The 27,094-nt window shown below is 40.8% G+C and overlaps 1 protein-coding gene across 5 annotated transcripts in view; it reads right to left on the bottom strand.

Annotated features, from left to right (window-relative positions):
• The window catches only part of itpr1b (inositol 1,4,5-trisphosphate receptor, type 1b), a 79,161-nt gene that overhangs the window by 26,135 nt on the left and 25,932 nt on the right, over positions 1-27,094 (bottom strand). For 2 of the 5 annotated variants that reach the window (XM_084927581.1, XM_084927583.1), the window contains exons 33-46: positions 26,781-27,032; positions 26,507-26,632; positions 26,228-26,356; positions 25,065-25,185; positions 24,784-24,968; positions 22,655-22,803; positions 21,899-22,010; positions 20,151-20,186; positions 14,454-14,489; positions 13,489-13,536; positions 12,573-12,702; positions 7,205-7,389; positions 1,216-1,399; positions 610-872 (exon numbers count right to left, since the gene is read on the bottom strand). In XM_084927581.1, coding sequence (XP_084783707.1) covers positions 610-872; positions 1,216-1,399; positions 7,205-7,389; positions 12,573-12,702; positions 13,489-13,536; positions 14,454-14,489; positions 20,151-20,186; positions 21,899-22,010; positions 22,655-22,803; positions 24,784-24,968; positions 25,065-25,185; positions 26,228-26,356; positions 26,507-26,632; positions 26,781-27,032 — 1,956 coding nt within the window. The remainder of the gene's footprint in view (positions 1-609; positions 873-1,215; positions 1,400-7,204; positions 7,390-12,572; positions 12,703-13,488; positions 13,537-14,453; positions 14,490-20,150; positions 20,187-21,898; positions 22,011-22,654; positions 22,804-24,783; positions 24,969-25,064; positions 25,186-26,227; positions 26,357-26,506; positions 26,633-26,780; positions 27,033-27,094) is intronic. The other 3 variants (XM_084927584.1, XM_084927585.1, XM_084927582.1) reach the window with 2 other exon arrangements.

Below are 27,094 nucleotides of genomic sequence, written 5' to 3'. Positions count from 1 at the left end.
CAAGAATCAGTGCAAGCAGGAAGTTTTCTGTCTGGGCTGCCGGAGCTAGCCACTACCAAACACGAGCACACTCATCATAGTGAAACCAGACCAGCACATACAAGACTGTGTCAGGAAGTTCTGCAACTGGTGCCTATTTTCAACAGTTTCATTTCTGTATAAGATGGTGTGATGACTGAAATTCAGAACACGGGACAGAAAAAGTTAACCCTGCTCCCATCAGCCCATGGCAGCCTATATATTATATGTATATATATTCAAGGATTCAAGGAGCTTTATTGTCATTTGCATCATGTTAACATGAGGTGGAACGAAATTATGTACACACGGTCACCGAAAAGAACCAAAATAATGAAGAAACAGATTTTTTTTTAAAGTAATACATAAATATATATTTTTTAAACAAACAGAATAACAAGTAATAAAATAATATGATAAGTAGAGTGAAACAACCTGAGTACCAGTATGGAGAATGGATATAGAGTGTAGGTATAAATACTTTAGCAGCAAAGGGCATGATGACCAGCATTGATAAAGTGACAGTGTCAGTAAGTGTCGTATATATAAATAAAGGACTTATAATCACAAGCTGGTCTGATGATGGCTGACCTGCAGCTCTCTGTTGTGGTTCTCACACAGCAGCTGCATGAGGCGCAAGATGGGCTGCATGATAGTGATGGTAACGCTCATCTCGCCCTCTTCCTGGCTCTTATCAGCAGTTGGGACAGGAGAGCCATCAGCTGCAGCTTGGTGCTCTTCGGCTTCGGCCTCACGACGATAAGTTGTGTAAGCCTTCTTGGTGACCGCAGAGGCCTCAACTAGCTGCTCCTTCACTTCCTCAGTCACCATCGCCACTACCGGCATATCTTTCACTAACCACAGGTAAAGAAGAGGCAGTCAAACACCACAGACCATTGGACAAGACAACGGTTACAATGACTGTTCACTTGACAAGTTAAGAATTTATGTACTGATCCTTGCTGTCATTTACACATACAGAGATATGTAGAAATGATACATGTGATAAATAATAATTTTGTACACGGGTATAATTAATAATGAAGAAACGGATTTACTGCCTCGTACGAAGAGTGCAGCAGAGGTTTGCTTTTCCAGTTTTTCATAGTGTCATATGTGACTTATTTGACAATGCAGTCAAACACTTCCTTCTCTAGCCTATTGTTATGTTGGTAACGCCAACACTTGTCCGCTGACCTTTCTTGCGTGCCGGTGTGTCTTTGTCTGGTGGTTCCTCGTCCTTTTTCTTGCTGCCCAGGTCACTGGTATTGACAGTCACAGTGGCTTTGATCTCCTGCTGGGCCAGCTTCATCCGCTCATAAAACACTTTAAAGAATTTCTCAGACTTGTTGTCTCCCGTTAAACGATGGAAAAATGACCTCTGGGGTGGAGACACAAAAGAAAGAAATAAAATAATACGAGTCGCTCAGACAATATCCTTATAGGTTTTTAATTACCTTATAGTGTTTACATAAAAATCTGCATTTACACCAATATTTTAAACGCATTTTAATCTCTTATAGGCATTTCTTATCATTGTCTCTGCTAATTGTTCTGCAGCGCTTTTAGCCAGAGGTTTAGTGAGAATTAGTTATATAATCCTGCTCTCACAGTGCCAGGAACATGCTCTAAAGGCTCACCTGATTTTACACTATCTGCTCTCTGCCCCTTATCAGAACTTGCTTCTGGCACCCAGAGTACTCAGATGGGTCTTAACATGCACAAGTATATAACCAAGGGCAGAAACGAAGACGAGCTCTGGGATTAGCATGCAGCCACATTTAAAAACATGCACACACCAAAAGAAGCAACTACACAACCTGTCCTGCAACCTGTACTTCACACGAGCGTACATGTAAGCAGGAAAATGCACACAGCTGTATAAACATGTTCATAGAGTAGGGCTCACTCGTGCTGAGTGCATTTGTTTAACGGCAAAAAAGCAATTACTTTTTGCTTTTATAAGCATTCAAATATGAAACACGAGACGTTTTCCTCACAAACCTCTTACTCATACTGGAGCAAAGGAAATATTCTGCGACCTACAGCTACACAAAGGCCAATCTGGCTTGAAAGCCCTGTTACATGGAGCTGTTGTTTTTCTGCAACAGGCTCATATGTTCTGTCCCATTTTCCTCTCAACAATCCCTCCTTACATAAGACCTGTAATCAGCTGAGTGGTTACAGTGAGGGCACAGAGCGCCAACACTGTTACATCAGCCGCAGAGGGCGAGCAGTGGAGGGAGAAAGAAAATGGGAGCGGGAGAGGAAGAGAGGAAAACCCTGCCCTACTTTTCACTGCCAGAGCGGCACGAAGTGAGCGTGTGGTGTGAGAGGGAGGTGGAGAAAGGGTCTGAAAGTGGGAGGTGGGGTTGATGCAAGCAGGAGTTATCACGTACTGAGATTCTGGGGCAGCTTTCAAAGTCTGTTACATAAGACTCTCTCCAGGTTTAGCTAAACTCAGTTAGGTTTGAGGAAAAAAGGAGCAAAGCATAGAAACAGTACAACATCAGCAGTGCCTTACGCTGCATGAGATAAGCAACATATGCGCAGGAAATCAAGACAACTGTTGAGACATCTTTCTGCAAAAATCACCTGATTCAAATCCCAAGAGGAGCAGAGCACTCAGTGTATTAAGTTGTTTCCCTCCCTTCCTTTATGCAACAGTTTCTTTTTCAAGCCGTTAACATCGTGTTGTTGACGAGGGTCATTCACTGATAGTGATCTGATTAAAAGTCAGACTTATGCAAGCAGGCAGACTTCTCCCAACAACAGCTCCAGGACAGCAGCTTTACAAGATAACTATATTAAACAGAACTCATGACTGCGGCCATAAAAACTCAATTTCTCCACTAATGTGAAGAAAATTATTTTGTCAACACTTGCTTGTTATTTTTACTGAACAGCAAGCAGCAGCTGTTTTCCTGTCTGCACACAGTCAGGGTTGGACATCTGTGACATGTTAAAAACATTAAAAACTGTCAAAAGACAGCGTAAGTTGCTTACTCACACTCCTTTGTTAGATATTTCCATTTTTTAGAAGTTGAAGGCTGTTTTGCTAAGCAACTCTACAGCTCTGTAGCTGACAGGAAGATGTACTTATTAAATCAGCATTGTTAGATGGCAATTCACTCAATAAGTGAGTCCAATTTCCTTCAATATGACAGGATCTCAAGCCTAACTCAGATAATCATTTATACACATGTTGCAGGCTAAATTAGCAACACTAATAAGTCTTCAAGGATACACCTAGACAATGAAATGGGTTTGTATAAAGACTTAAAATCCTTTCTTACACTTGTACTGCAACACTTTGGCATGGATCGCATCTTTATTGCTGGATTGTAGGACCTCATAAACAATAAGGCTTTAGATCTGGTTATCGGTGCTGAGTAGCTACAGCTTGTTGGAGGTGGAGCAAACAGTAAATTAGGTGGGTGTGAACTCAAGTTTTGTCTTATCTGTGTACTTGGGAAGCAGTCAGAGAGTAAGAGTACAGGTCCAACCACATGCTAACTGCCACATTGTGGCTTACTTCCTAGCAGAGAGAGAGCAGAGCTAGCTATCGTGTGCCACGATGAGATAGAATTGAAAGATTTTAACTTTTAAAAAAAAGTCCCGGTTACAACTTTTATAACCCTTTGAAGAATGTGCCTAGCTGCAGCTTCTTTGCTGACTGCTGAGTCATTCTGTAGAGAAAACTGCCATCACCTAGTGAGTCTCTGCTTTGACATCTGAGGCAGTTTAAACGTCTCCCACTAAAGAGCCAATAAGCCTCCTGGAAGCAGTTTTGATCCTGCTGCTTTAGGTTGACTTGAAATCTTCCTCCTATCTTACAGAATCAATAGGACAGCACAGCAGGCCCTCCTGTCTGATTATTCTGCACTTCTACTTTTCCCTCCATTTCCCGTCAGCTGCTACCCCAGCTTCTGGCATCAACACGAGCCGGTTATGTAAGGCCTGTTTATACCACCAGCTCTCCCTTTTTTTTTATCCATCTCCCGCCTTTGCAGCCTGACACCTTGGTGAGTGACAAAGCCATCTCTGTGCTTATTGGAGGGCTTCAGTTGCGTACTCTGCCACCGCCCAGCTGGTATCCACAGAGATCTGCTCTTTGAAGCTATAACAAGACTGCCAGATAGCAGGTTTAAATCAAAGCAATCTACACGTGATTGCGTTTTCTCAGAAATCTGCACGAGCAACCATCCACACAGTCTAAAAATGTATGCAGTGACTTCAGCAAGTAATGATTGAAAGAAAAAGGTACACATGGCAGGACTGAAATAATTGGACCTTCATAAACTATAAACTGGGATCTAAACAGTAATTTCCTTGCCCACGCCGCAGTTAAACGAGAGCTGGTATGCTGAGGGCACCGATGCCTGGAAACTCACTTTGCAGAATCTTTTTAAAGCTTTCCAAGAGGTAGCTGTGAAGTGAAACTGAACCGAGGAGAGGCGGGAGGGAGTAAATCGCACTTGGAGGGGGCTGAGGGCAGCGGTGTTCCACAACAAGCCTATTGAGTAAGAGCAGTCGCACCTGTTCGTGCCTGTGACAGTTAGGGATCTGAGGTCCTGATGACAGCGATCACAAGATGGATGGTGGGCTCGGAGAAGCAGAGACTTTACACTTCGTCTCTTACATAACACATAGACACACACTCCCACAAACTCTAAGGCTGTTTATCAAATAAGCTTTATAGTCTCTAAGTATAACCTGCAGTATGGCTGCGTGCATGTGTTCATGAAGTGTGCATTTGAGTATGCACGAGTGAGGTTTTATGATCACTCTAGTTTTGCTGTGTGCAAGCTGAAAATTACTCAGGGGCTGTCACAGTGTTTTACTGCTCATCTCTGAACCACCTGGAGGGCACGAGCATACGTGTCACGCAACATGTTATCCTGTCCAGGGTGAGCCGTGCAGGTTTTGGTCATAATATGAGAGTTATGTAGGTCAAAAAGTAATGTTAGACCTACAGCATGTATGCTGCACAAGACAGGCAGTGTGTCATTTTACTGTCAGGTAAAATTTACAGAAGTAAAGTTGGCAGATTTTGTTTACTTAAAATAAATGTTGTTACTTTATGTAATTGAACGTGAAGATCTTATTCTCACTTAGACCAACATAGTGAGACGCCTGCTACGTGACTGCCGAACATGAGTATGAACACATGCGGGGTTGACTTACTGGTGACAGCTCTGCCCTTTGGGTAGATATGTAGATAAGTAGATACAAAAAGGCTTAAAAATGTACTGACAATGCATCAAAAACATCTTTTGTTCATCTACCAATAGTTGCGTGTTTGATGAGGTGCATCGGTGACATCAGTGAGTCCTAGGTGTTACTAAACAAAGTTGGCATATCTTGACAGGCCTAGATTGGATTCCCATGACTCGGTGAAAGCATGATGTTTCAGATCTCTAGTTTCTAAAGCTCTATTTTCATCAGACAGACACGCCTGGGTAAGAGAAAAGACAGGTAGGACTGTGCTATGACCCATTTCTTTCTGTCTTTACTAACATATTGACTCCTTCTCTCAGGGCTGTGATATTAAGTCCAGCTAGCACAGAGCTCTGGGCCCTGTGTGAACCCTTTCTGAAGCAAAGGAAGCGTGCGCTCTCTCTGTGTCTCTCTCCCTCTTTCATTTATTTATTTTCTAGAAATTCCATTGGCTAGGCTACAAACCTGGATTACCTAGAAAACAAACAAGCAGCCTTCTTGGAGAAATCTGGGGCCATGTTGTTGTCCTGCTTTTCATTTAGACAACAAGAACCCTTCTGTCCTAAAAGAAGGGCAGGCAACCAATCGTTGTGTAAGACAGGAAAATGTGATGCATCTGCTGATATGTTGTAAATTAACTTTAGATCATACATGACTCCTCAACAAAGCTTACTTGTCCCAGCATCATTCCAAGGAAGCAGAAAAACACATTAACTCAAAACAGGACCTTACTTGATAAAGATGTTCTTATTTAAGATCATGAACTGCTTTGCTTATCAAGTTCACTTTGAGGTGCTTCTGTACCAGCAAGTGTAGGCCTCGTCACAGTAGGTGTCACAGGTAGAAATGTATACATTTACTAGCGGCTCAAAACTGCTTCTACACTTGTAATGTGCACAAGAGACTCACTGAAAGCTGCAGTTAAAGCAACAAACGTAAGCTACAGACTGCTTTCAGTAGTGGACATCAAGCTTTTTAATTATGCCCAGATTTTAAAAAGTTACAAAAGCAATCCTAAAGAAGGCTACAGGTCTTTCCAAAGGTAGCAGCGAAGACTGTATGAAATTTAACGGCTCTCTTTCGAGGCCTTTAAGGATCACACCTTTCATTGCCCTCTTAAAAGGAGTAAAACATGACCCAGATAGGAGTCTGTTAGAAGGACTGGGGCTCTGTGTATTATTCACCTAGACACAGAGAGAGGCAGCAGCTTTTGTAACAGGAGTCATGTGAGAGCCTTTGCATACAAAGTCAGGCCTTGTCAGGTAACGATACTATGCAAATAGGAGGCTATTATGCAACAGCCTTGTTTATGCAACACAAATACGAGAGCACACATGCATAAACCACAAAACCAGAATATTCTGATAGACAGCTTATGAGCAACATGCACATACAAACACACGCACAGACACACAGACATACAGACACACCGCAAGGCTGAAATAATGCAATAGTACACAGTGGTTGTCTCCACTCTCAACCTGCTTTCTGTGAGGTTTGCAAAGAGTTAGTGTTGCCGTAGCAACCCCTGCCTGACAGTAGAGAGGTGACGACGTGCTTGGCTGCACAGCTCGGACATCTCCCAGCAGGCTACTGTTCATCTTCCTTTCTGGTTCTTGGCCTGAGCTTTTTTTTTTTTTTTTAAACATAGAAAATGTGACAACAACATGCTTTCTGCATTGTTGTGAAGTCGAGCTTTTAAAATACAGCCAGGCGGATACTCTGACAACAAATATGCGCCCTTTTCCTGAAGGCATCTTTAGTCTCTGTTGTTTTACGTTGACAGTAGCAGAGCAGCACCGACTTAAATTCTTGACATTGCGGGTGAACACATGAGATAGCATCTTATTGAGATTCTGCTCATGCCTCTGTGTAGGGAAATGCTTCAGTGCATTTAATTGCTGGTTAGACTTGTAAGTGCTGAACTTTTACTTGTGAACCCTGTGACCCACTCCCCCCCACTTACCTGAATGACTGTGTTTCCACCCTCCAGGAGTGCAATGGCTAACAATATGCTCTCTTGGAAAATCCGATCGCTGGTGGCGTTCATGATGAGGTCAATGACCAGATCAGAAGCCCCTTCTTTGTCCAGGTGACACTGGACCTCCGCTAAGCTCAGCTCCCCTCGACCTCCGACCCCAGAGCTGACAACTAAGGGCAAAGAAGTCAGAAGTCCGATCATTCCCCTTCACTGTTTCCATCAAAGCACAAAGAGCAGCAGCTTTATCTAGACACTGAGTGAAAGGGAACATTTAGTGCAGAATTTATTTAGGAACTCTGTAAACTAGCTCAACTAACAAAGAGAGTGGGATATCAAACATGAATACAGGTGGATTACTGTGACTGTTAGTATCAGGTATTTAGTGCATACGCAAAACAGTTTAGTGCTGGCCTTCAGACCAACCTGAATAACCAGAGAGATACTATAAACACTGGTTTATACCCTTATTACCTCTACCAAGGACATTATGTTTTAGTGTGAAAATCATTCTGACATTATGTCTGTAAACATGACAGCTTAAAAAGTTTTGACTGAAGTCTGCTAAAACTTTGTAGGGATGTAGAGTGGGGTCAGGTAAGCAATCGAATAAAAGTTTTTAGGCCCACCAAGGTATTCAAGGTCAACTTAATGACCGATTGGGCAAAAACAAAAAAAGCCTTATAGCTTACTTCTTCTCAATATACAGGGAGTGCAGAATTATTAGGCAAATGAGTATTTTGTCCACATCATCCTCTTCATGCATGTTGTCTTACTCCAAGCTGTATAGGCTCGAAAGCCTACTACCAATTAAGCATATTAGGTGATGTGCATCTCTGTAATGAGAAGGGGTGTGGTCTAATGACATCAACACCCTATATCAGGTGTGCATAATTATTAGGCAACGTCCTTTCCTTTGGCAAAATGGGTCAAAAGAAGGACTTGACAGGCTCAGAAAAGTCAAAAATAGTGAGATATCTTGCAGAGGGATGCAGCAGTCTCAAAATTGCAGCTTCTGAAGCGTGATCATCGAACAATCAAGCGTTTCATTCAAAATAGTCAACAGGGTCGCAAGAAGCGTGTGGAAAAACCAAGGCGCAAAATAACTGCCCATGAACTGAGAAAAGTCAAGCGTGCAGCTGCCAAGATGCCACTTGCCACCAGTTTGGCCATATTTCAGAGCTGCAACATCACTGGAGTGCCCAAAAGCACAAGGTGTGCAATACTCAGAGACATGGCCAAGGTAAGAAAGGCTGAAAGACGACCACCACTGAACAAGACACACAAGCTGAAACGTCAAGACTGGGCCAAGAAATATCTCAAGACTGGTTTTTCTAAGGTTTTATGGACTGATGAAATGAGAGTGAGTCTTGATGGGCCAGATGGATGGGCCCGTGGCTGGATTGGTAAAGGGCAGAGAGCTCCAGTCCGACTCAGACGCCAGCAAGGTGGAGGTGGAGTACTGGTTTGGGCTGGTATCATCAAAGATGAGCTTGTGGGGCCTTTTCGGGTTGAGGATGAAGTCAAGCTCAACTCCCAGTCCTACTGCCAGTTTCTGGAAGACACTTTCTTCAAGCAGTGGTACAGGAAGAAGTCTGCATCCTTCAAGAAAAACATGATTTTCATGCAGGACAATGCTCCATCACACGCGTCCAAGTACTCCACAGCGTGGCTGGCAAGAAAGGGTATAAAAGAAGAAAAACTAATGACATGGCCTCCTTGTTCACCTGATCTGGACCCCATTGAGAACCTGTGGTCCATCATCAAATGTGAGATTTACAAGGAGGGGAAACAGTACACCTCTCTGAACAGTGTCTGGGAGGCTGTGGTTGCTGCTGCACGCAATGTTGATGGTGAACAGATCAAAACACTGACAGAATCCATGGATGGCAGGCTTTTGAGTGTCCTTGCAAAGAAAGGTGGCTATATTGGTCGCTGATTTGTTTTTGTTTTGTTTTTGAATGTCAGAAATGTATATTTGTGAATGTGGAGATGTTATATTGGTTTCACTGGTAAAAATAAATAATTGAAATGGGTATATATTTGTTTTTTGTTAAGTTGCCTAATAATTATGCACAGTAATAGTCACCTGCACACACAGATATCCCCCTGAAATAGCTAAAACTAAAAACAAAGTAAAAACTACTTCCAAAAACATTCAGCTTTGCTATTAATGAGTTTTTTGGGTTCATTGAGAACATGGTTGTTGTTCAATAATAAAATTATTCCTCAAAAATACAACTTGCCTAATAATTCTGCACTCCCTGTATGTGTATGTATACACACACACACACACACACACAGAATTTATACACACATGAAATTAATTAATTATTCCCTTAAAAGTAAATACTGCAGAGACAGTGAGCTACTGTGGTGGAGGTTTGTGTTCTTTGAGTCCTTGTTTGGATATTTGTTGGTTGCACAGGTATTTGTTTTTTTAATTTCAGGATTTGTATCTTTTTTGTGTGTTTTTAAAAGGTGGACACGGTGGACAGTGCTGTGCATTTAGCTTATAAATATAGGTAAAATCACAATGACATTTGGGAAAGTCCTAATAATTATATTTAAAAAAATCTACATGTGGTTGATTCAATCACGAGCGATTGTTACAGTTCGGTTTATTTTATTTAAGATGCTATTGGGTAAGGAGGAAGTAAGGCGATTTTGAGTCATGTAATAAGCCACAGGTGTCTTTTCAGCCACCACACACTCAAAGAAAAAAAAAAAGCACGTTAGATGTGTCTCTAATCCACTGAGGTACTTTAACTCCTACTGCTGCCTACCATAGCCAGTAAGAGGAGAACTGGTGAGATAACAGCACCCATCAGAGCCGTCTCTGGCTGGGCGAGTCACTGAATCAACAACACATCCCATTCTAGATGGAGCTTGGCTCTTTGGTCGCCTGGCAACAACATGACCTGCGTTATGCGGGAGACAGAGCCAGTACGCTCAATAGCAGAGCCCCCCAGGTCCAAGGGCTTAAAGCAGTGTAAGGCCACAGCTGTGAATAAGATCTTTCTTTTTTTTTCATGCCTTCTAAAGCATTATAGACCAAATATGAGTCATCGCTGATGAGAGACACGGCGTGACTCACTGGAATGGGTAAATGTCACTTACTAATAATCTATAAAATTTCTGAATGTCAATCTCATGTAAGCAAAAAGAGTGAGGGGGGGAAAAAACACCACTTTAACTGTTTCCTGTACAAATTCCTGATTTGGTGAGACCCTTGGTAAATAACTAAGGACACATTTGCAAATCCTTTATACTCTACTGTATATTTCTTTGCAAATATTAAAATGGCAAAATATTAAATGTTGATAAAGGGACATTTTATTCCGTTTCATTGAGGCAAACTGAGGCATTTTCAAATCTGATGCCAGCAGTATATATTACAATAAATTATATGTACTTTTTTTTTTTTTAAATGGACCAGAAAAAAAAAATAAAAAGGTTATTTGTTTATTTATTTATTGTTACAGTAAGTAAAAAAAATAAATTATGTATATACATATGACAGTTCCGGAAGTACTGCTGCTTTTTCTCTGTCATTTAGGCCTAACTAAGGTGAAGTGGATAACTATATTTTTACTAATTAGGCCCACTGGTCAGAAGCAGAAATTCAGACAGCCAAGAAGAGTTTTACTGCAACTTCCTTGCCCCAAATGTCGTTCACCACTTGCCTTACTCACCAGATTTGCCTCCCTGTAACTATGTCCATTTTCCAGAAATGAAATTCAAGTTTAAGGCTCACTATTTAGCCACCGTGGAGAAGAAACAGGCATGGCAGTGGTACAAGTGCAAGCAGACAGATGCAATGGGAAAATAATCAAAGCTCAGAGTGTCCAGAGTGGCAGCAGAAGATGACCTTGATGGCTTTAATTTGACCTAATAAAACGGTTTTGTTTTTTTTTTTTAAATATGCTAACATTCAGATGATGGCTTTTTCAGTTAAGCGCTTGCTTTTTTTGGCAACACAATGCCAACCCACATTCTCAACCTATAAAATGTATCCAAAGTTAAAGAGCCACAGTTCAGCCTACCCGTTTCCACTGCTTCACAAAAAATCCGAAGCAGTATGACAACGGAGGACCAAGACAGCCTGAGCACCTGAAATCACTTCCAGTACTACAGCAATGAGTCTCTTCAGTTCCTAAACACTGAAGACTTAAGACAGTGGTAAATGTCAATTTCAAAATTCATTACAGATTCATCATTTGCTGTGTTGTCCTTTACTATTTTCAAGCAAATGCACAGCGTCTATCAGGTAAATGACTGTGAATGTGGGCGCTGAGTTTAAAATACAACATTTACAAAGTATGTTCCAACACAATGCTCGGAGCACGCTCTGTTGACTGCTACCCACTGGAAACTGTCACTCACTCACTTTTCCTTGTAATCTGTGCAACTAACAGAAATATTTCCAGCATTATAAGGAATGTACAATAATCAGTAAATACTTTGTTGCGAATTTGTAAATAATTTAGACTGTTGACAAAAACTAGTTACTCTTGACAGAGTTAAATGACACAAACTCTTTTATTATTGCCAAAGTTAAAAGTTTTCCTCCTTAAGAAGATACATTTGATAACATTTCATTTTTGTACATGAGCATCTGGTTGTAATAAGTAGCAATTAACCTATTTAAAAAATACTGAATAATAAAAAAAAAAAGGAAGGGGAGAGAGAAAGTCTTTCTGGGTAAAGTTATTTTGAATACTGACAAACAAAATGTGGTCAGATTAGTCTATGATCAATTTACTTATTTATTTTTAATTAGGTTAAAACTCTGTGAGCATTGCTACTGTATTTTCCCATGTAATTCATCAAAACAGTAATTTTTAAGCTGCTTGTTTTGTTTAAAAAAATATCTGAATAAAAAATAAATAAAATTACTTTTACAGAAGCTTCTGCACACATGGTTTGACTTGGATATAAATAATTATTTCCTAATGAAACTGTAATGACTGCAGCTATCAAAACAGACGGTTTAATAGAACTAGATGGAGCTATGCAGCGATAGATGGAGATAAATAGCTGAAGCAGACTGCAGTGGTTGAAAGATTTCATTACAGGAGCTGAAAACCTAATTATTTAATAGCTCTACCCAATTATTTAACTTTTTTTTTTAAACCACATTTCCATAATTGCACAACTGAAGCTGAAATTTTTCATGTGTTTCTGGCTAGCGGTCATATATTATAGCTGGCAGGCTAAAAACTATTAGGGATCTAATTTTTATGTTGTGTGTGCAGCGCTGTCCCACCTTCCCCAAGTAAATCATTTCATTTCATCTTATCTTTACAGCATAACCATGTAGACACACAGACACGTAGAGCATCGTTACACAAACCTGTAGGTGATTTCCCTTGCGCTCCAGGCGTGAGTGGGCCGTTACTGAAGGTTGTAAGGCTATCTCTCCTCTGGCCAGCTTTGATATTACCATAGTATCGATTGACCAAAATCTGCCGCAGAGCCTCTCCCTACCAGGAAAATGAATGTTAGGAGATGAAGATCTATTTCTGCTATAGAAATGGAACTTGAACCCAGAGTTACTATGCTGACACAAGACTATCAAACTGATACAGAATTGCACTCATAGTAGTATGTCCTACATAGACAAAGCCACAACATAAAGCCATAAAGGGTTACAAGGTTCCACATAAACCAAAAATGAAACTTCATTTTGTAAAATGAATTTCTGAAATCTCCTCGCTTCACTTGAAAGGTTTCCTTTTGGTTTTTCATGTCATCTTGGTGTTTTATGGCATTTTATGGCCATACACGTGCCTTGAACTTTTGTGCAAGTAAAACAAAACATAAAAAGAAAGAGAAAAAAAATTAAATAAAGATTAATCTTATCAAGATGTCCACCTGGGAAAAAATAGAGCACACACACACACACACACACACACACACACACACACACACACATTTTTTATTTGATCCTTGCACTCTGACCTCAGTCAGTGATGTTCAGAGTTGACATTGTGCTCTTTCTCGGTCTCAACATATGCATTAACCCTCGGCCTTGTATGTAAATCACAGTAGTGTGTCACCTCTGTGTCAGTCTGTAGCAAACACAAAGCGCAGACTGAGAACCCACATTAGTGTTTCCTGGCTGATCTCTGTCACATGTTTTGTGTCATAACTGGGAGGGGAGTGAGTGCCATGCTGTAGCAGCAGTGCAACAGTGACGGCATCGCAATCAGTCAGTCAGTAAGATGCAGGCCTGTGCCAGACCACAGCAAACCAAACTCTTTACCTACCCTCCTTTGATCCTCCAGTTGCTTCAGCGGCTGGTTGGGATCAAGCTCCTTAAAGGTGAGGTGAGTTAGCAGAAAGCATTAAAATAAGAAAGAAAAAAAAAGGTTGGAAAGGAAAGTTGGGGAAAACAAAAATAGGGTGTCAATACAGTGCAAATTAGTTACTTTACAAGCATGCAGGAAACTGGGTGCAAAATTGATCATGCAGTTAAGAGGGAAGTGGTTGTGTCAGGGAAGATGTGAGGTCGAGTCAAAGGCGTGCAGGGCTTCATGCAGAGGAGGACTGACATGCTTTTTTTTTTAACACCTTCAAGAAGTTTTTGAAGTAAAAATCTTACATATTAAAAATCTAAAATTATAACCATTTGTCAGACTACCTCCCTCATTACTTTACGCTCACAGTGGAAAAAGTGCCTAAATTATTTACATAAAAGAATGATAGACTGCTGGAGGGAAAGAAACAAGCCATGAGCCATGAGAAAAGAAACACTTCAGGTTACATAACAGAGCAGTGAGCTACTGACACACACTGTAAGCACCAATCTGGCATGGAAAAACACCTCACCCATGACTCCAACCCCCACCCCACCCTTACAGCAACCCCAATGAAAGGAGGTCAGTGAACTGGACTTTTATCAAAGAGCTAGAAGGACAGATGAGCGGATGGGAGAAATGACGGCGGCAGAGAGGAAAGGATGAGTAGAGAAGCGGAAGACTGTATGCAAACAAGGGCACATATGTAGCAAGTTCCACAGAAGCAGCAGTGGCAGAGGGGTGATTCAGGAAGGGCGGGGGGTGGAGATAAAAGTGGAAATGCATAAGGAAAGGTTGTGACTTTTCTTTGTTTAAATAAGGATCTGGAAAACGCACAGCACAAATAATACAGGATGGTGGCCGATCATGAGTATGAGTGATGATCAGTAGTGACGCATGTTAGTGGGCAATGGGCCAATATGAGTAAAACACACCTCGGCCGGGATTTCGGGCTCAGGTGGAGGTGCCAGCTGATTGGAAATAAAAGGACGCAGTTAGTTGGGGTTAGAAGTAGTCGGATTAGTTAGGTCACTCCACCCTCCAAGAGCAGCTTCCAAAACCAAAACTTTCTATTACCAGTAACGTCAACGATTCATCATCAATGTGCAAAGAGCCAGGAGCAGAGAAAGCAGACACAAAATGATGTTTGTTTTTTTGTTTTTTTTAAGTGTTTCTCAGGGTTTGCTTGATGACAGAGCATGAGTGATAAGCAGCATTACCACATCGCAGCAAAACAGCAAAAAGCTCAGTTGCCCCCACCTCACCACAGACTGCTGGTTATTAAAGCAACACTGGTGTGTTTGGTATTCTGTGGTTCCCTCTTAATAAAATGATAATAACATTACAAACCAAAGATGGCAGAAGCAAATATGCACACTTTGATTCTTCTAAGGATAAAAAGAAATAACAAGAGATATTTATGACTGAGCATGTTTTCAAACCACTGTCATGATATGCTTGGTTTAACTACAATCATATTGTTACAATTGGAAAATTGCCTAAAAATAAATTAATAAATTAAAAAAGTAATTAAAAAAGTAAAAAATTACAAAACTTTTCCCATGCTAGCTGTTTGAACAGTAAATGTATGTATTGCATGGTCAGAGATGCAAAAAGTACAACTTATTTTCAATACATATCTCAAAGTAATGAAACCAACTCAAAACAACAGATACATAATAAATTCAGAGAGAGAGAGAAAGAGTAAAAAAAGAATAAATAAAAAAATAACAGAAATTCTAATAATTTCCTACCACATAGTAAAACAATGAATACTTTGATGGCATAATTATACAGAGACGCTTTGTAGACATTTATTTTGTTTTAACTCATTTAAGGTAAAGTGCTAATGCTAGCCTATTCAGTAGATGATTATTTTCTGTGAACGGCTATTTAAAAAAATAAAAGTCTATACACACACACACACACACACGAAACATCTCACTGCAGATAATGCAAGAAAAAAAAGACTAAATAACAAATACACAACCAAACATGGGCATACGTCTCTGTCTCTCTCTGTCATGACTGGGTTACCAGTCATGCTGCTTTATGCTGATTAATTGTGCAACTGGACAGGAATTTCCCTGCATCAAGCCTCCTTTAATGTCAACACACTGACTTCCACAGAAGAACGGTGATGCATCACACATCATGCAACTTAAGTTATATTCAGCAGCTAGTTAGTAGCAAAACTAACTTCTCTTAATATACTTCAAAAACTAACACGTGCATCGAAATCTGACCGTGAGGACAGCCCGACCCTATAATTGCCAGCATTTTTAACGTTTCCAGAATGTGTGATTAAAATGACTACAGAGGCGAGGCCTGGCAAATAAACACAATGGCACTGTGAACACTTGCAGTAAATAGTGGCAGCAAGGGTCACATGGTCTCAGTGACCAGGAAAATCTGTTGCACTTTCTCTGGAGAGTCAGTTTTCAAACCATCTCTCTATTAAGAATATTAGAACTAAAAGCCTAAACCTACATAGGATTAGATGGAGCTATATTATCTATTTTTTTATATTTATATAAGTTTACCGGGAGTAGAAAGCTGGCCCTGTACCATGTGCTCATTACTACCCAAGTTAAGGCCTCAATTTTCTCATGGCAGTCCGTCTAACCTAACTTGAGCTCCAGCAATCCTACTGTCTCCTGGAAGACGTGTCTGAAGTGCTTTTATTTCCAATTACCATTGGAGATCACACATCAGTGGAGAGTTTAAAATTCCAGGAAAACAGAGGGGAAAAAAATGCTTTTGGCTCTTATGTAACTGCTGCTTGATAGCTGGCTTGAGCCCAAGAATCGTGCAACTTAAGTTAAGGAAACTGGGACAGCGCTGCCTGTTGCTGAGAAACGTCCGCAGCTCCCCCTGTTGAGAAGAAAAAGCAGAGCAGCTCGGAGTCTCCAGAATTCAGTCACTGTAGTGGGCAGAAGGATAAATGAGGACAGGAGCAGGCTATCTGAGGCAGCTTGGCAGAGAGAATGATGGGAGTGGCAACTGGTAAATACAGAGAAGGCTAAAAGAGGAAATAGGTAAAGGCAAAGAGACAAAACAACGTTTGTGTGGGGATTGGAAACAATGTGGTGACAAAAAAAAAATGCACAAGAAAAATAGAGGAAATAGTAAATTCAAAACCTCCCCAAAACAAACTCTGATTGGCTGAGATAATGAAGAGACTGTTATGGGTTGACGGTGAACAAAAAGAATTTGGCGAACTGGAAAAAGACATTTGCGCCCACACAGAGAGACCGCAAAGAAATAGTTCCCTTATATAACCTTCGTGTCCGGTTACACGCTCGGCCTCAGCTAATCTCTCTGTATCACCTGAATTAGAAGGAGAAATGATCTCCATCTCGCCCCCTTATGTGCAGCCTCTCAAACGAAAGCCGTGCACACGAAGCGAGAACAAACGCGCAGCGATTGATGCGATAAGGCCTGACAATGAGTCCGCCTAGCTGGTCAGGTCTTGTTTTCTCCTGGCTTGCATTTGATCACGTTGCTATTTCTGGAAGAATGAGATAAGCTATTCCTAATGGGTGAAAAGTCATTCCACTTGATCCTGCTCCCTCATCAGCCTGACTGGATATGCAAAATCCAGTACAGCGTCTGGGCGTGCAGCAACAAGAAGCACGATGGAGTCTGTCAGACAGTAGTGAACTAACAGCTGCACTCATTCCTAGAGGTCTCTGGGTGGGTGATATTGAAAGAGAGGGGGTGTGTTGTAAAAGGTCAGGGAGCAGCAGCAGGCTACACACTTGAGTTACGTAACAGCTATAATGGCAGTTTATCTTGCTGCTGATGAGGGGAAGTTGGGGTTTTGGCCCGTCTGCCTTCCTGCCATCAATCCGAGTACCCAGAGACGTGCTGCCAGCCATCAGCCACGCCGCTTCATGCTGTTGTTAACGCGAATGAGTGGCAGAGAACATGTGCCGAGTGTGTGGACATTCTTAGGATGCTGCACGTGGGAGGAGTTGATGAAACAAAGTGGTGCTCTGTGAGAACAGCCCTGTTTTTGTGGAAGCTGGGGATTTCCATCACTTGAGCAGTATATACGGGGAGAGAGGGAAGGAGGGAAAGCAAGACAGAGACATAACAGAGAAACTGAGAGCATGCTGCTTCCTGGCAACTCTGGAAAGACCCTTTCCGACAATTTCTCCATTTCCTTACTTAACAGCTTTGTTCACTTCTCTTACACACAGACGCACGCCCTGCACCACACTCTGGATTAAGTGGCTATTGTGATGTTGGCGTGCTTTTAACTTCAGTGTTTCCTGCTGCCACAGAAACGCTTCGTCCCGTGCAATACTTTCAGTTTTAATCAATTTACTGATTACAATACAAGCTCCTGACTAGGCTAAACATATAGATATATAAGCTTTCTATTATTCAGAACATTAAGGTTTCAATACATTTTAAATCAAACCGTGAATCACAAGGTCAAGAATTAACTTTGATGCTTTGATGAAAGCCAGCAGAAGTCCCGATAAAAACCCAGTGAAGCAGAGGAATGGGTTCAGGTCGTTTTATCCAATTAGAGCAGAATTGGAAAAAATACAAAGTGCTTTACAATAAAACACTTTAAATCTGGTTCCAGTTCTTTTAAATATTTAAAGAAATTCCAATGCTAGGGGGCACATGTTGAAACGCTCAATAACCCTGGCCAGAAACCGAAGAAGTCTGTGTACCAATTTAAAGCAACAATACAGTCATTAAAGCAATACTATAGCCCTAAAACTGAGTCTAGAACCCACAGTTCTATACTTAAAATGACTAAAATATAGCAGCTAGCCTGACAAAGCTGCAGGCTGGTGAACAGACATCTAGTATGAGTAAAGATCTGGCAATAGGTCAGTAGGAGAGAGAGCAAAGTGTGAATAACTCCTAGAAAATGAGCTTAAAAGATTTGTAAGTTTAGCTGTAAACATCAAATAAAACGAAACTCCTCACAAAACATCTACATTCGTGTAAAATAGTAATCTTTTCGCAATACTGGTCTGAAGTAACATTTCAGATATGTTGTGGTTGTGGCGGCACCCATAATCTTCAGAGAGCAGAAACATGTTTCATCAGCTATTTTAAAGGCCAAAAGGCATGACCACCACACACGGCCCGATGGCCTGTTTTACAAAGCTGATAGATGGAGTATCCCCAGCTATATATACACTCACACCTGCTCTTGTAATTGTGGCAAAGGGCTTAGAGGAAAAATATGCCATCTTATCACCATCCATCATCAGGGGGCTGTGCGACATTTAGAGTGACTCGTGCCACAAATAGAAACAGCTCTACGATGTAATGCAGTGTAACAAAATGGCCTTACAAATATTACTACTAAGCCGCCTGTATGCTGACAGTGACGCACTGAATGAATACATTTATCGAGGAGCCTGTATTAGCTATCTTTAAAAAAATACGAGTACAGAGTTAAACAAAAACTTTAACCTGCACAAAAATATAATCGTTGTTTGATGGATGGATAACTTTTGTATACATGCTATATCCAAACATTAGTAACTATTGATTATAAAATGTCTCTCGAATTTCTCAACTACTTAAAGAACGTTTGAACCAAGTTATGCTTTACATCCATGTCTCTGCAGACTTCTACTGGATATGCAGTTCTGACAGTCCACAAACTTGTAGCAATGACAGCAGACAGTGCTTTAAAAAGGGCACAATGCAACGAGGAAGAAGATTCAAATTCTAGCAGGTGGATGCTTCACACCCAGCTTTAAACCACATGCACAAAAGATCTATTCAATAAGCACAGTCTCGTCTTGAGACCCCAAAATTAACACGACCAATCCAGGGTCTAACCAAAATATGTTAACTTATGTTATTTAAAAATAACAGTAACAGTAAAATCCTGTAGGATATATTCTACAAATGTAACACGTCTTTACCTAAACAATTCACTCAAAAAAAAAATAGAACAAAGTACAGCATGGCACAAAAGCACATACAGTATATTGACAAAAGCACTGGGCCACACCTCAGTCCCATTACCACAGCTGAATAAAATGCAGTCTGCCTTTACAAATATTTATATATATTACAAGCTTACTGAATTCACGTGTGGTACTGTAATAGGAAGCCACCATTGCAAAAAGCAGTTGCAACAAGTGAAATTTTTTCCCCTACTGTATATTCCAGCATTAACTGCACATGGTATCACTGCAAAGTGAAAGTGTTTAGGAACCACAAAAACTCAGCCATGAAGTTGCTGAGCTGCAGTACGTGGTAGCTGCACTCTGTAACTTCACCAAGTGCTGACGTGCATAAAAGATACCTGACTCACTAACTTCAGAGCTCAATGCACCTCTGGCATTGACATCAGCACAAAAACTGCGCACCGGGAGCTTCGTGGGTTTCCATGGCCCGGCAGCTGTGTTGGTGGCCCAGTACTATTGGCCATATAGAGTTTGTGAGGCAGACATTTTAGCATTATGCTACTTTTTTCCATGAAATTCAGGAGCAACTCTTAACAGGCACACGGCGGGGAAATGGACTAAGCTGCTGACACGGATGGGGGATTGAAACGCTAGAAAGCCTACGTGAAACACAAGCACATCTATGCTGTTAGTGGGAGACAAATGAACATCGCAATAGTAAGTAAAGTGATCAACCTCAGCCACATCCATTTCATCATCAAAGGCAATCAGCTGCAAGAGAAGAAGTATAGGAGGCAGAGAGTTAGTAGAGCTAGATTAGTGAGTTAGAGCTCTGTAACAAGTGTGCAAATGTAAAGCCTCTGAAACCCACACACAGACACACACGCAGCATGTCAGGTTAGTGAAAAAGGGCTGTTAAGGCTCAAAAACAGAACAAGTTAATTGCAGTAAAGACATCTTTTTTACATCATTACTGCATTACATCAAACATTTTCATGTTAAGAGAACTGACTATAAAAGTGCAAGTCTTTGTTTTTAAACACCGTTTGGTTGAGAAGGTGAAATATTTAGTATTTTTCCCCCAACCAGTTGCTTTCTTTCCCTCCCTGTTTATCAACACAAAAATAATGTCTTTATTTTATCAGTTATGGTTGAGTTTTGTTAAACAATAAAACATGAAATAGTCCATCCAGCAGATTTTGAAGTTGAAATTGAAGATCTAATTAAAAAAAAGTTTAACTATTTTCAAACACCACAAAAAAACCCCCAAAAAAACCTAACTAACAAAAAAATAAATAAATAAAACCCTTTCTGAAGTGCTTTCATCACAAAGACAAGCAAGCAGATTTCTTTTCAGAATGAGCTCAGTCTGTAATGGACCAAACAGGTTCAGTATGCAAACCAATAAAATGAGAGATTGCCTGTTGTGATTAAAGTACACTCTCCTGTTAATCTTACTTGGCCTGATTAAAATGTTCTTGAAGCTTCATAGATTCTTACACCAAACTCAAAGGGAGGTTAGCCATCATTCCCTGTTAAATATCAGATTTAACTATTTTTTAAATCTCTAAAAAAGGCAAAGAGGAGCCCCGATTTGAAATAACCATATGTTGATGTTCAATCTGTTATCCATCTGTTGAGGAATCAATGCCATGCAACAATTAGGACCTGATCCCTTACAAGCTTCTTACTTTTTCTGTTACCGTCAGTCATGCTTGCCACACACACACACACACACACACACACTGTGCACACACTGACACACACAATCCAGTTATTACTAAGCACTCAAAAAAACTAATTAAAAAAAGTGACTAAATCACAGGGTAACGTACAACAAATTCCCTGGCAGCAAATCTAGATAAAAATAGTTTTATTTTAGCAGTTAAAAAACAACAACAAGATTTTTGAAAGTCGTTTTAATGTTTTCATCTGATATTAAAGCACTTTATCCTTTTACTGGAAAACAAGTTGGCACAGTTGAGACAATTTATTTAGGATTAGTATAAGTGATCATTAGTAGCCAATGAATGGTGCGTAAAATGGTTGAGAGACAATGTTGGATCATGCACATTGTTAATAGAGTTAATAAAGCTGATACACATAACACTGTTTTTTTTGTTTGTTTGTTTTTTTAATTTAAGGAGAAAAGCAACGTGGGAATCTTTTTATCATTACTTTTTGCAGACTCTTGAAAGCACTAAAACTAGAAAAGAAAAATCACAAACAGGAACATCAAATGAAAGACTTGATGACGTTGGCTGTGTGTACTTTTTTTGTGTTCTACAGAGGCTCCAGAGGTAAGCAGAGAACACTCAGTTTTGTTTTTTTATTGCTCTGTGATGTCGTGTCTTTTCCTAAGTTTTGACGCAGAACATCCTGACATGCCAGAAAAGTGTTGTAACATTTTAACTCGTGTGTGGGAGAATCTTGGGCAACACTAGAACCAGAGAATGAGAAACAGGAATGAAGGAGGAACATACCTTCTCCCCATAGCCCCGGTCTTTTGACATCATTTCCCTCAGTGTCTGCAGTACTTTGATGCACAAGCGCTCCTCGTTCTCTTCTAGCAACTGTTTGGTGTGTTTGATCAGTCTGATCAAAGAGAACAGGGGCGGGGGGGGGGGCAGAATCAGCACAAACAATAGAAATAGACTGATGAACTCATCACCTTCCTCCAAAACTCTATATACTTCAAGTCTCACGGTGACATAAATCATTTCTATGACACAGTGATTATCCTTGTTCTAAACAAGAGACTTGGAAGTTATTTATTTAGGTGCCTTGGGCATAACTGAAAACGGTGATTTAAGAAAATGACTTCAGCTGACTACAGCAGATGCTTCATGTTCACAGAAAACTTAAAGACTAAGTGATTCCCCAAAGCCAGTGCAGGCTGATGCCAGCAGCCACAGTTGAGATAGTCTTCTCTGCTTTTTCACCTTCAGACGTTTCAGAATGTTACAGTAGAACTGATTATGAGGAACAAATTTACTGTGCAGAACCACATGAATATCTAGGAAATAAAACAACAACAAGCGCGCTCCTGGCCCTGCTACAGACCCTCCTCTGCTGAAAAACTAGTCTCATCAGGTTGACAAAGATGCTTGTCTCCATTCACGTTTGAGGTACAAGACAAAACTACAAATGCACACATGCGAGTGGTTACAAGGGGACTTCCAAAAGCGTTCCAAAAATAGCAACAGCACTGGAAGTGGTTCAGACAACTTTAGACTCACTTTGATATGAATCCTCCACTTTCACATTTCTTGCGAGCGTCCGTGTTTTCAGGGAAGAGCAGCTCCGGACGATGCAGGACATCCACCAGCACCGAGAGCTCAGCCTGGACCAGAGGTCTCAAACGGTCCTCTAGGGCAGACACGATGTCCTATTGAGCAGAACCAAAGGTTAGAAATAACCCAGAACTGTGTTTTATGGCAAACAGCTACACTGTTATGTATAATTAAAACAGTCTTCCTATTCCTGCATTTCGTTCAAAGACATCCAGCTACAGTCAGCCTCACATTATTTTGCTTTAATATTAATTTAATATAGAAACAGGAAGGGACACATCCAGTGCATTACACATCAAATCACACCATAATAAACACCACCGTGCCACCTTTTGCAGTGCACTTCCTGTCACACCTGGTGATGATTACTGTGAAAATGAGTGATTCTGTGTTGAGTGCTGATTAAAGAAGTTTGAGAACATCAAGAGGTGGGAAAAACCACTAAAGCTGTGAAACTCCAGCAGTCTTTGCAAAGACAACAGGAATTTGGGAAGTACACAGTTGTGGGAACCACATAAAACCCCGTCTAGAAATGGGTGGATTAGGAACTAAACATCTAAAACATCACTGAAAATTTATTTCCATAACAAAACAGCTTTGCTTTATCGTTGGAATTACAGGATAAAAAAGCCCTAAGGTTTCATAAGTAGTATCAACAGAGTGCTGACTGATCCTTGGCTTGATTTTTCAGTCTTCCAGTGAATACTGAGTCATGTGTTACTAGAGAATAAGGTGGAGCAACATGGTCTGCTGCTAAAACCACATATTTTTCTAGGATGTAATTGGACACATCTTTTATGGTTTTTTGATTGCCACACAGTTACCAAAAACATTATGTCACCCTGTGCATACTGGCAACAATTAACAGCAATGGTGAGGGGGCTTAATTAACCCATTGTACTTTCACATTGGAGTTTTCAGTTATGATAAAAAGGCAGACCGAGCTGTCTTCATATAGTGTTAACTTTCTTCCACAAAAAAACCCAAAGAGGAAGTGGAGATTCACTGCACTCATTCTACTGCCTGATAGGTAGAAACCTGTGGTAAATATCAGACAGTCATGTTGCTTTAAGTGACTTTTATAGATTTTAATCACCTCTTCTTCAGAGAAACACCAAATACCCTAAAAGATAAGACATCAATATTAGAGCAAAACTTTCATTTTTGAAAATTTGAATTTTACTGCAAAACACAAATACCATAAACCAGCGGTCCCCAACCTTTTTTGCGCCACGGACCGGTTTATGCCCGACAATATTTTCATGGACCGGCCTTTAAGGTGTCGCGGATAAATACAACAAAATAAAACCAGTACCGGTACAGAAAAAAAGAAAATTTATTCATAACACACATGAAAAGACCAAGGAAAACCGAGTAAACGATAAAAACGATAACAAAATAACGCTGAAAACCGATAAAAACCCTGAAAACTATACATTTCACACCTGAGCCTCAACTCTCGCGGCCCGGTACCAAACGACTCACGGACCGGTACCGGTCCGAGGCCCGGGGGTTGAGGACCGCTGCCATAAACAATGAATCAGTACAGATCCATTTATGTAATCAGCCTGGAGAGAAAAGCAAAAAAGCTGCATGTGTATGCTGTGCATTTGGAAATGTAGGACATCTACACCCTGTTTAAGAGAGCTCCTGTGTGCCAGACTGACAATGGCACAAATGGTCATATTACCACAACTAACAGAACTGGATGTCCTGTACCACCATGCCATCTGATGTGTCGATAATGGGCTTCATAAAAGCACTTACTGCTTTCTGTGCCCCCTGATATATTGGCCTTCTTTATAAACACACAGGTACACAATCTAAAAATAACGTTTTCAAAAGATTGGTTTAAAAAAAAGGTAATGCATTTACTTTAGCAATGTTTAATGCAGTCAGTGTTTTTTTTCTGTCTATGTTTGCATTATTTTTATAGCTTTTATTGCTTTCATTGATGTTTATGTTTCATTTTACAGGATTTTTGGCTTATGATTAAATACAGCACACAAAAAATTAAAATGGATGAAAATTGATTACGTTTATTACACTGAAACAGCAACAGACCGTCTACTGACCTGTAGCCTCTCAATGATGTTTCTGTAGTCTTTTGAGGTGGTCAGGCCGGAGTCTCGCCTGGATGTGTTCTTAGCAGACAGTCTCCAGTTGAGGATGCTCTTCTGCACGACATTGTTGGACTTGACAAACAAGTTGTTCACCTGACTGTCCAGGTCCACTGGGATAGCAATGGCTCTGCTCTTAGCTAGGCAGAAGCAGAAAGTACATATAATATGCGCCACTTTTTAACACTGAGAGGTTTTACTGAAATTCATAGTCTGTGTTAGTCTTAATATCTTACCCACGTCTGACAGTACTTTAATGCAAGCCTCAACTGAGGCCTTCTGGACAGGGTTAAGCCAGTTACAGTGGTAAACCCTAAACACTCCTTGAAGAAGCTGAACAAAAACGGGCTGACGGGTCTGTAAGACAGGGGGAAAACTAATTACATCTTGCCTTTCAACAAAAGAAGGAAGGAGGAATCGTGGTGTAAAGGAGGGAAACTGTTAACAAATATTTAATAACACACAGAGTGACTATTGTGCTCTCTGAATAGCTTGAATTCATAACCCCGTTTGTGGTAGACGTGACAACATGTGCATATAAGGGCATCAAAGGCAGACGGGTTAACAGCTTAAGATCCATTGGGCAAGCTTCCTAATCACATGCATTCCCCTTAAAACAAACCAAACCGGTGTTTCACAGAGAGTACAACAGATTTCTACCTGGCCACAGCCCTAAAGTACAATAAGTACCTCAGTTATCTTTCCAACAATGGCTGCCTGTTGCAAGAGAAAAAGGAAAAGGGTTGCGGAATTATCATGTAATGGTACACTGTAGCGAGCGTAGTTCCCAGAAAGTGCAGTTACATAAAGGATAATCGCCATTTTCTAGTGGAACCAAATAGCAACAAAAAAGCTCCATACACAGATAACAGGAAACAAGTGTCTAACACAAAAAACCTCAAAGTTACTGTACCAGGGATTTGGAAATTGAAGGAGGTTATTGGTCATGACTTATTGGAAAGTCGTGGGGGAGAAGAAACAGGGCTAGAACAAGGTCTAAGAAACACAGTAACCACATTGCATCAGTACATCATCTGCACCAGCAAAGTCCCAGCAAAACCTTGTGCAACACACCCACAGATCTGGGAAGAACAGAGTCTGTGTGCTGACTAAACTATGACCATATAAAAACCCACACACTGAATACTTCTTCACATTCACAGCCAAAAGTTGGGAAATCAAATTTGGGGAAGTGCTAGCATTACTTACATATATATGACGAGCCAGCTATGTAAAGGGAAAAATGTTACATTTCATGGTATGTACGGTACATGTATAAGTACAGTTCCTTTTTTCCCCCCAAACAGTGCTGAGAAAGTCTCCGATTTCTAGACTGCACAAAGAACTCGCAGTAGCAAAACTGCTTGGAAAATACATTAAAAAGACATGCCCATTTTACCTGAAGGCTTGTGCTCTGGTCAGAAAAAGGAGAGCTGAAGAAACATGTGACAATGCTCATGACTGTTTCGGTTACATAACGCTCCAGCATGGTGTCCGCGTGCTTCCTGTCACTGGTGTTGTTGCACACCTAAGCAAGGATAGAAGAGACGTTAGCATGACACACGGCCACTGGATCGGACTTCCTGCATGTGGCCGACAGGTAACTTGCTGTGTGTTCACTTCACGATGTGCTGACTGGATTCTCTGTCTATTTATTGTCAAATATTTTGTGGCTTACCCTACAAATGTCCACCAGGAAGTTCTCAAACAGCTTCCACATGTGGTTGGATGTATAAATCTCCTTCATCTCCACCTCTGTATCCACATAGCAGTGGTTCAGGAAGTTGATATAGGCAATCTTCACCTGTTGGATTGTTGGAAACTAAATGAGTGCACTGGTAATCACAGTAGTTTTTAAAACATGTATTCCCAATGCTCTTCTCGATCAGAATAAACTAGAATAAAGTGTATTCACTCAACTTTAAAGTGAGTGAAGAAAAAGTCTTCCATACCTCAGGAATACAATCTTCATGGGTGACAACCCGCACAATATCATCCAGGGGCAGCAGAGAGTTGCACTTGATCTCGGTGTAGACGTTCTTGCCCTCAGTGCAAACGGCCAGCAGTTCGACCAGGTGTATGTGGTACATCAGGGGACTGTTTTCATCCATACGATCCCGCTCTGAACGCATCATCTGGACAAGGGTCTGAAATGAGGCACGGTCGTTGTAGAACACCAGGACATCCTCGCCGGAGTTTACCAGCTGAGTGGGAGAGAGTCACAGCCGAGTGTACAGTGTTATTCCCAAACTGTCGCCCCTGTATT

The sequence above is a fragment of the Perissodus microlepis genome, chromosome 5 (genome assembly GCF_051167445.1).
Source record: "Perissodus microlepis isolate ML-2025 ecotype Zambia chromosome 5, ASM5116744v1, whole genome shotgun sequence".
Classification (NCBI taxonomy): Eukaryota; Metazoa; Chordata; class Actinopteri; order Cichliformes; family Cichlidae; genus Perissodus; species Perissodus microlepis.
This window is presented reverse-complemented; position numbering and strand designations above follow the sequence as displayed.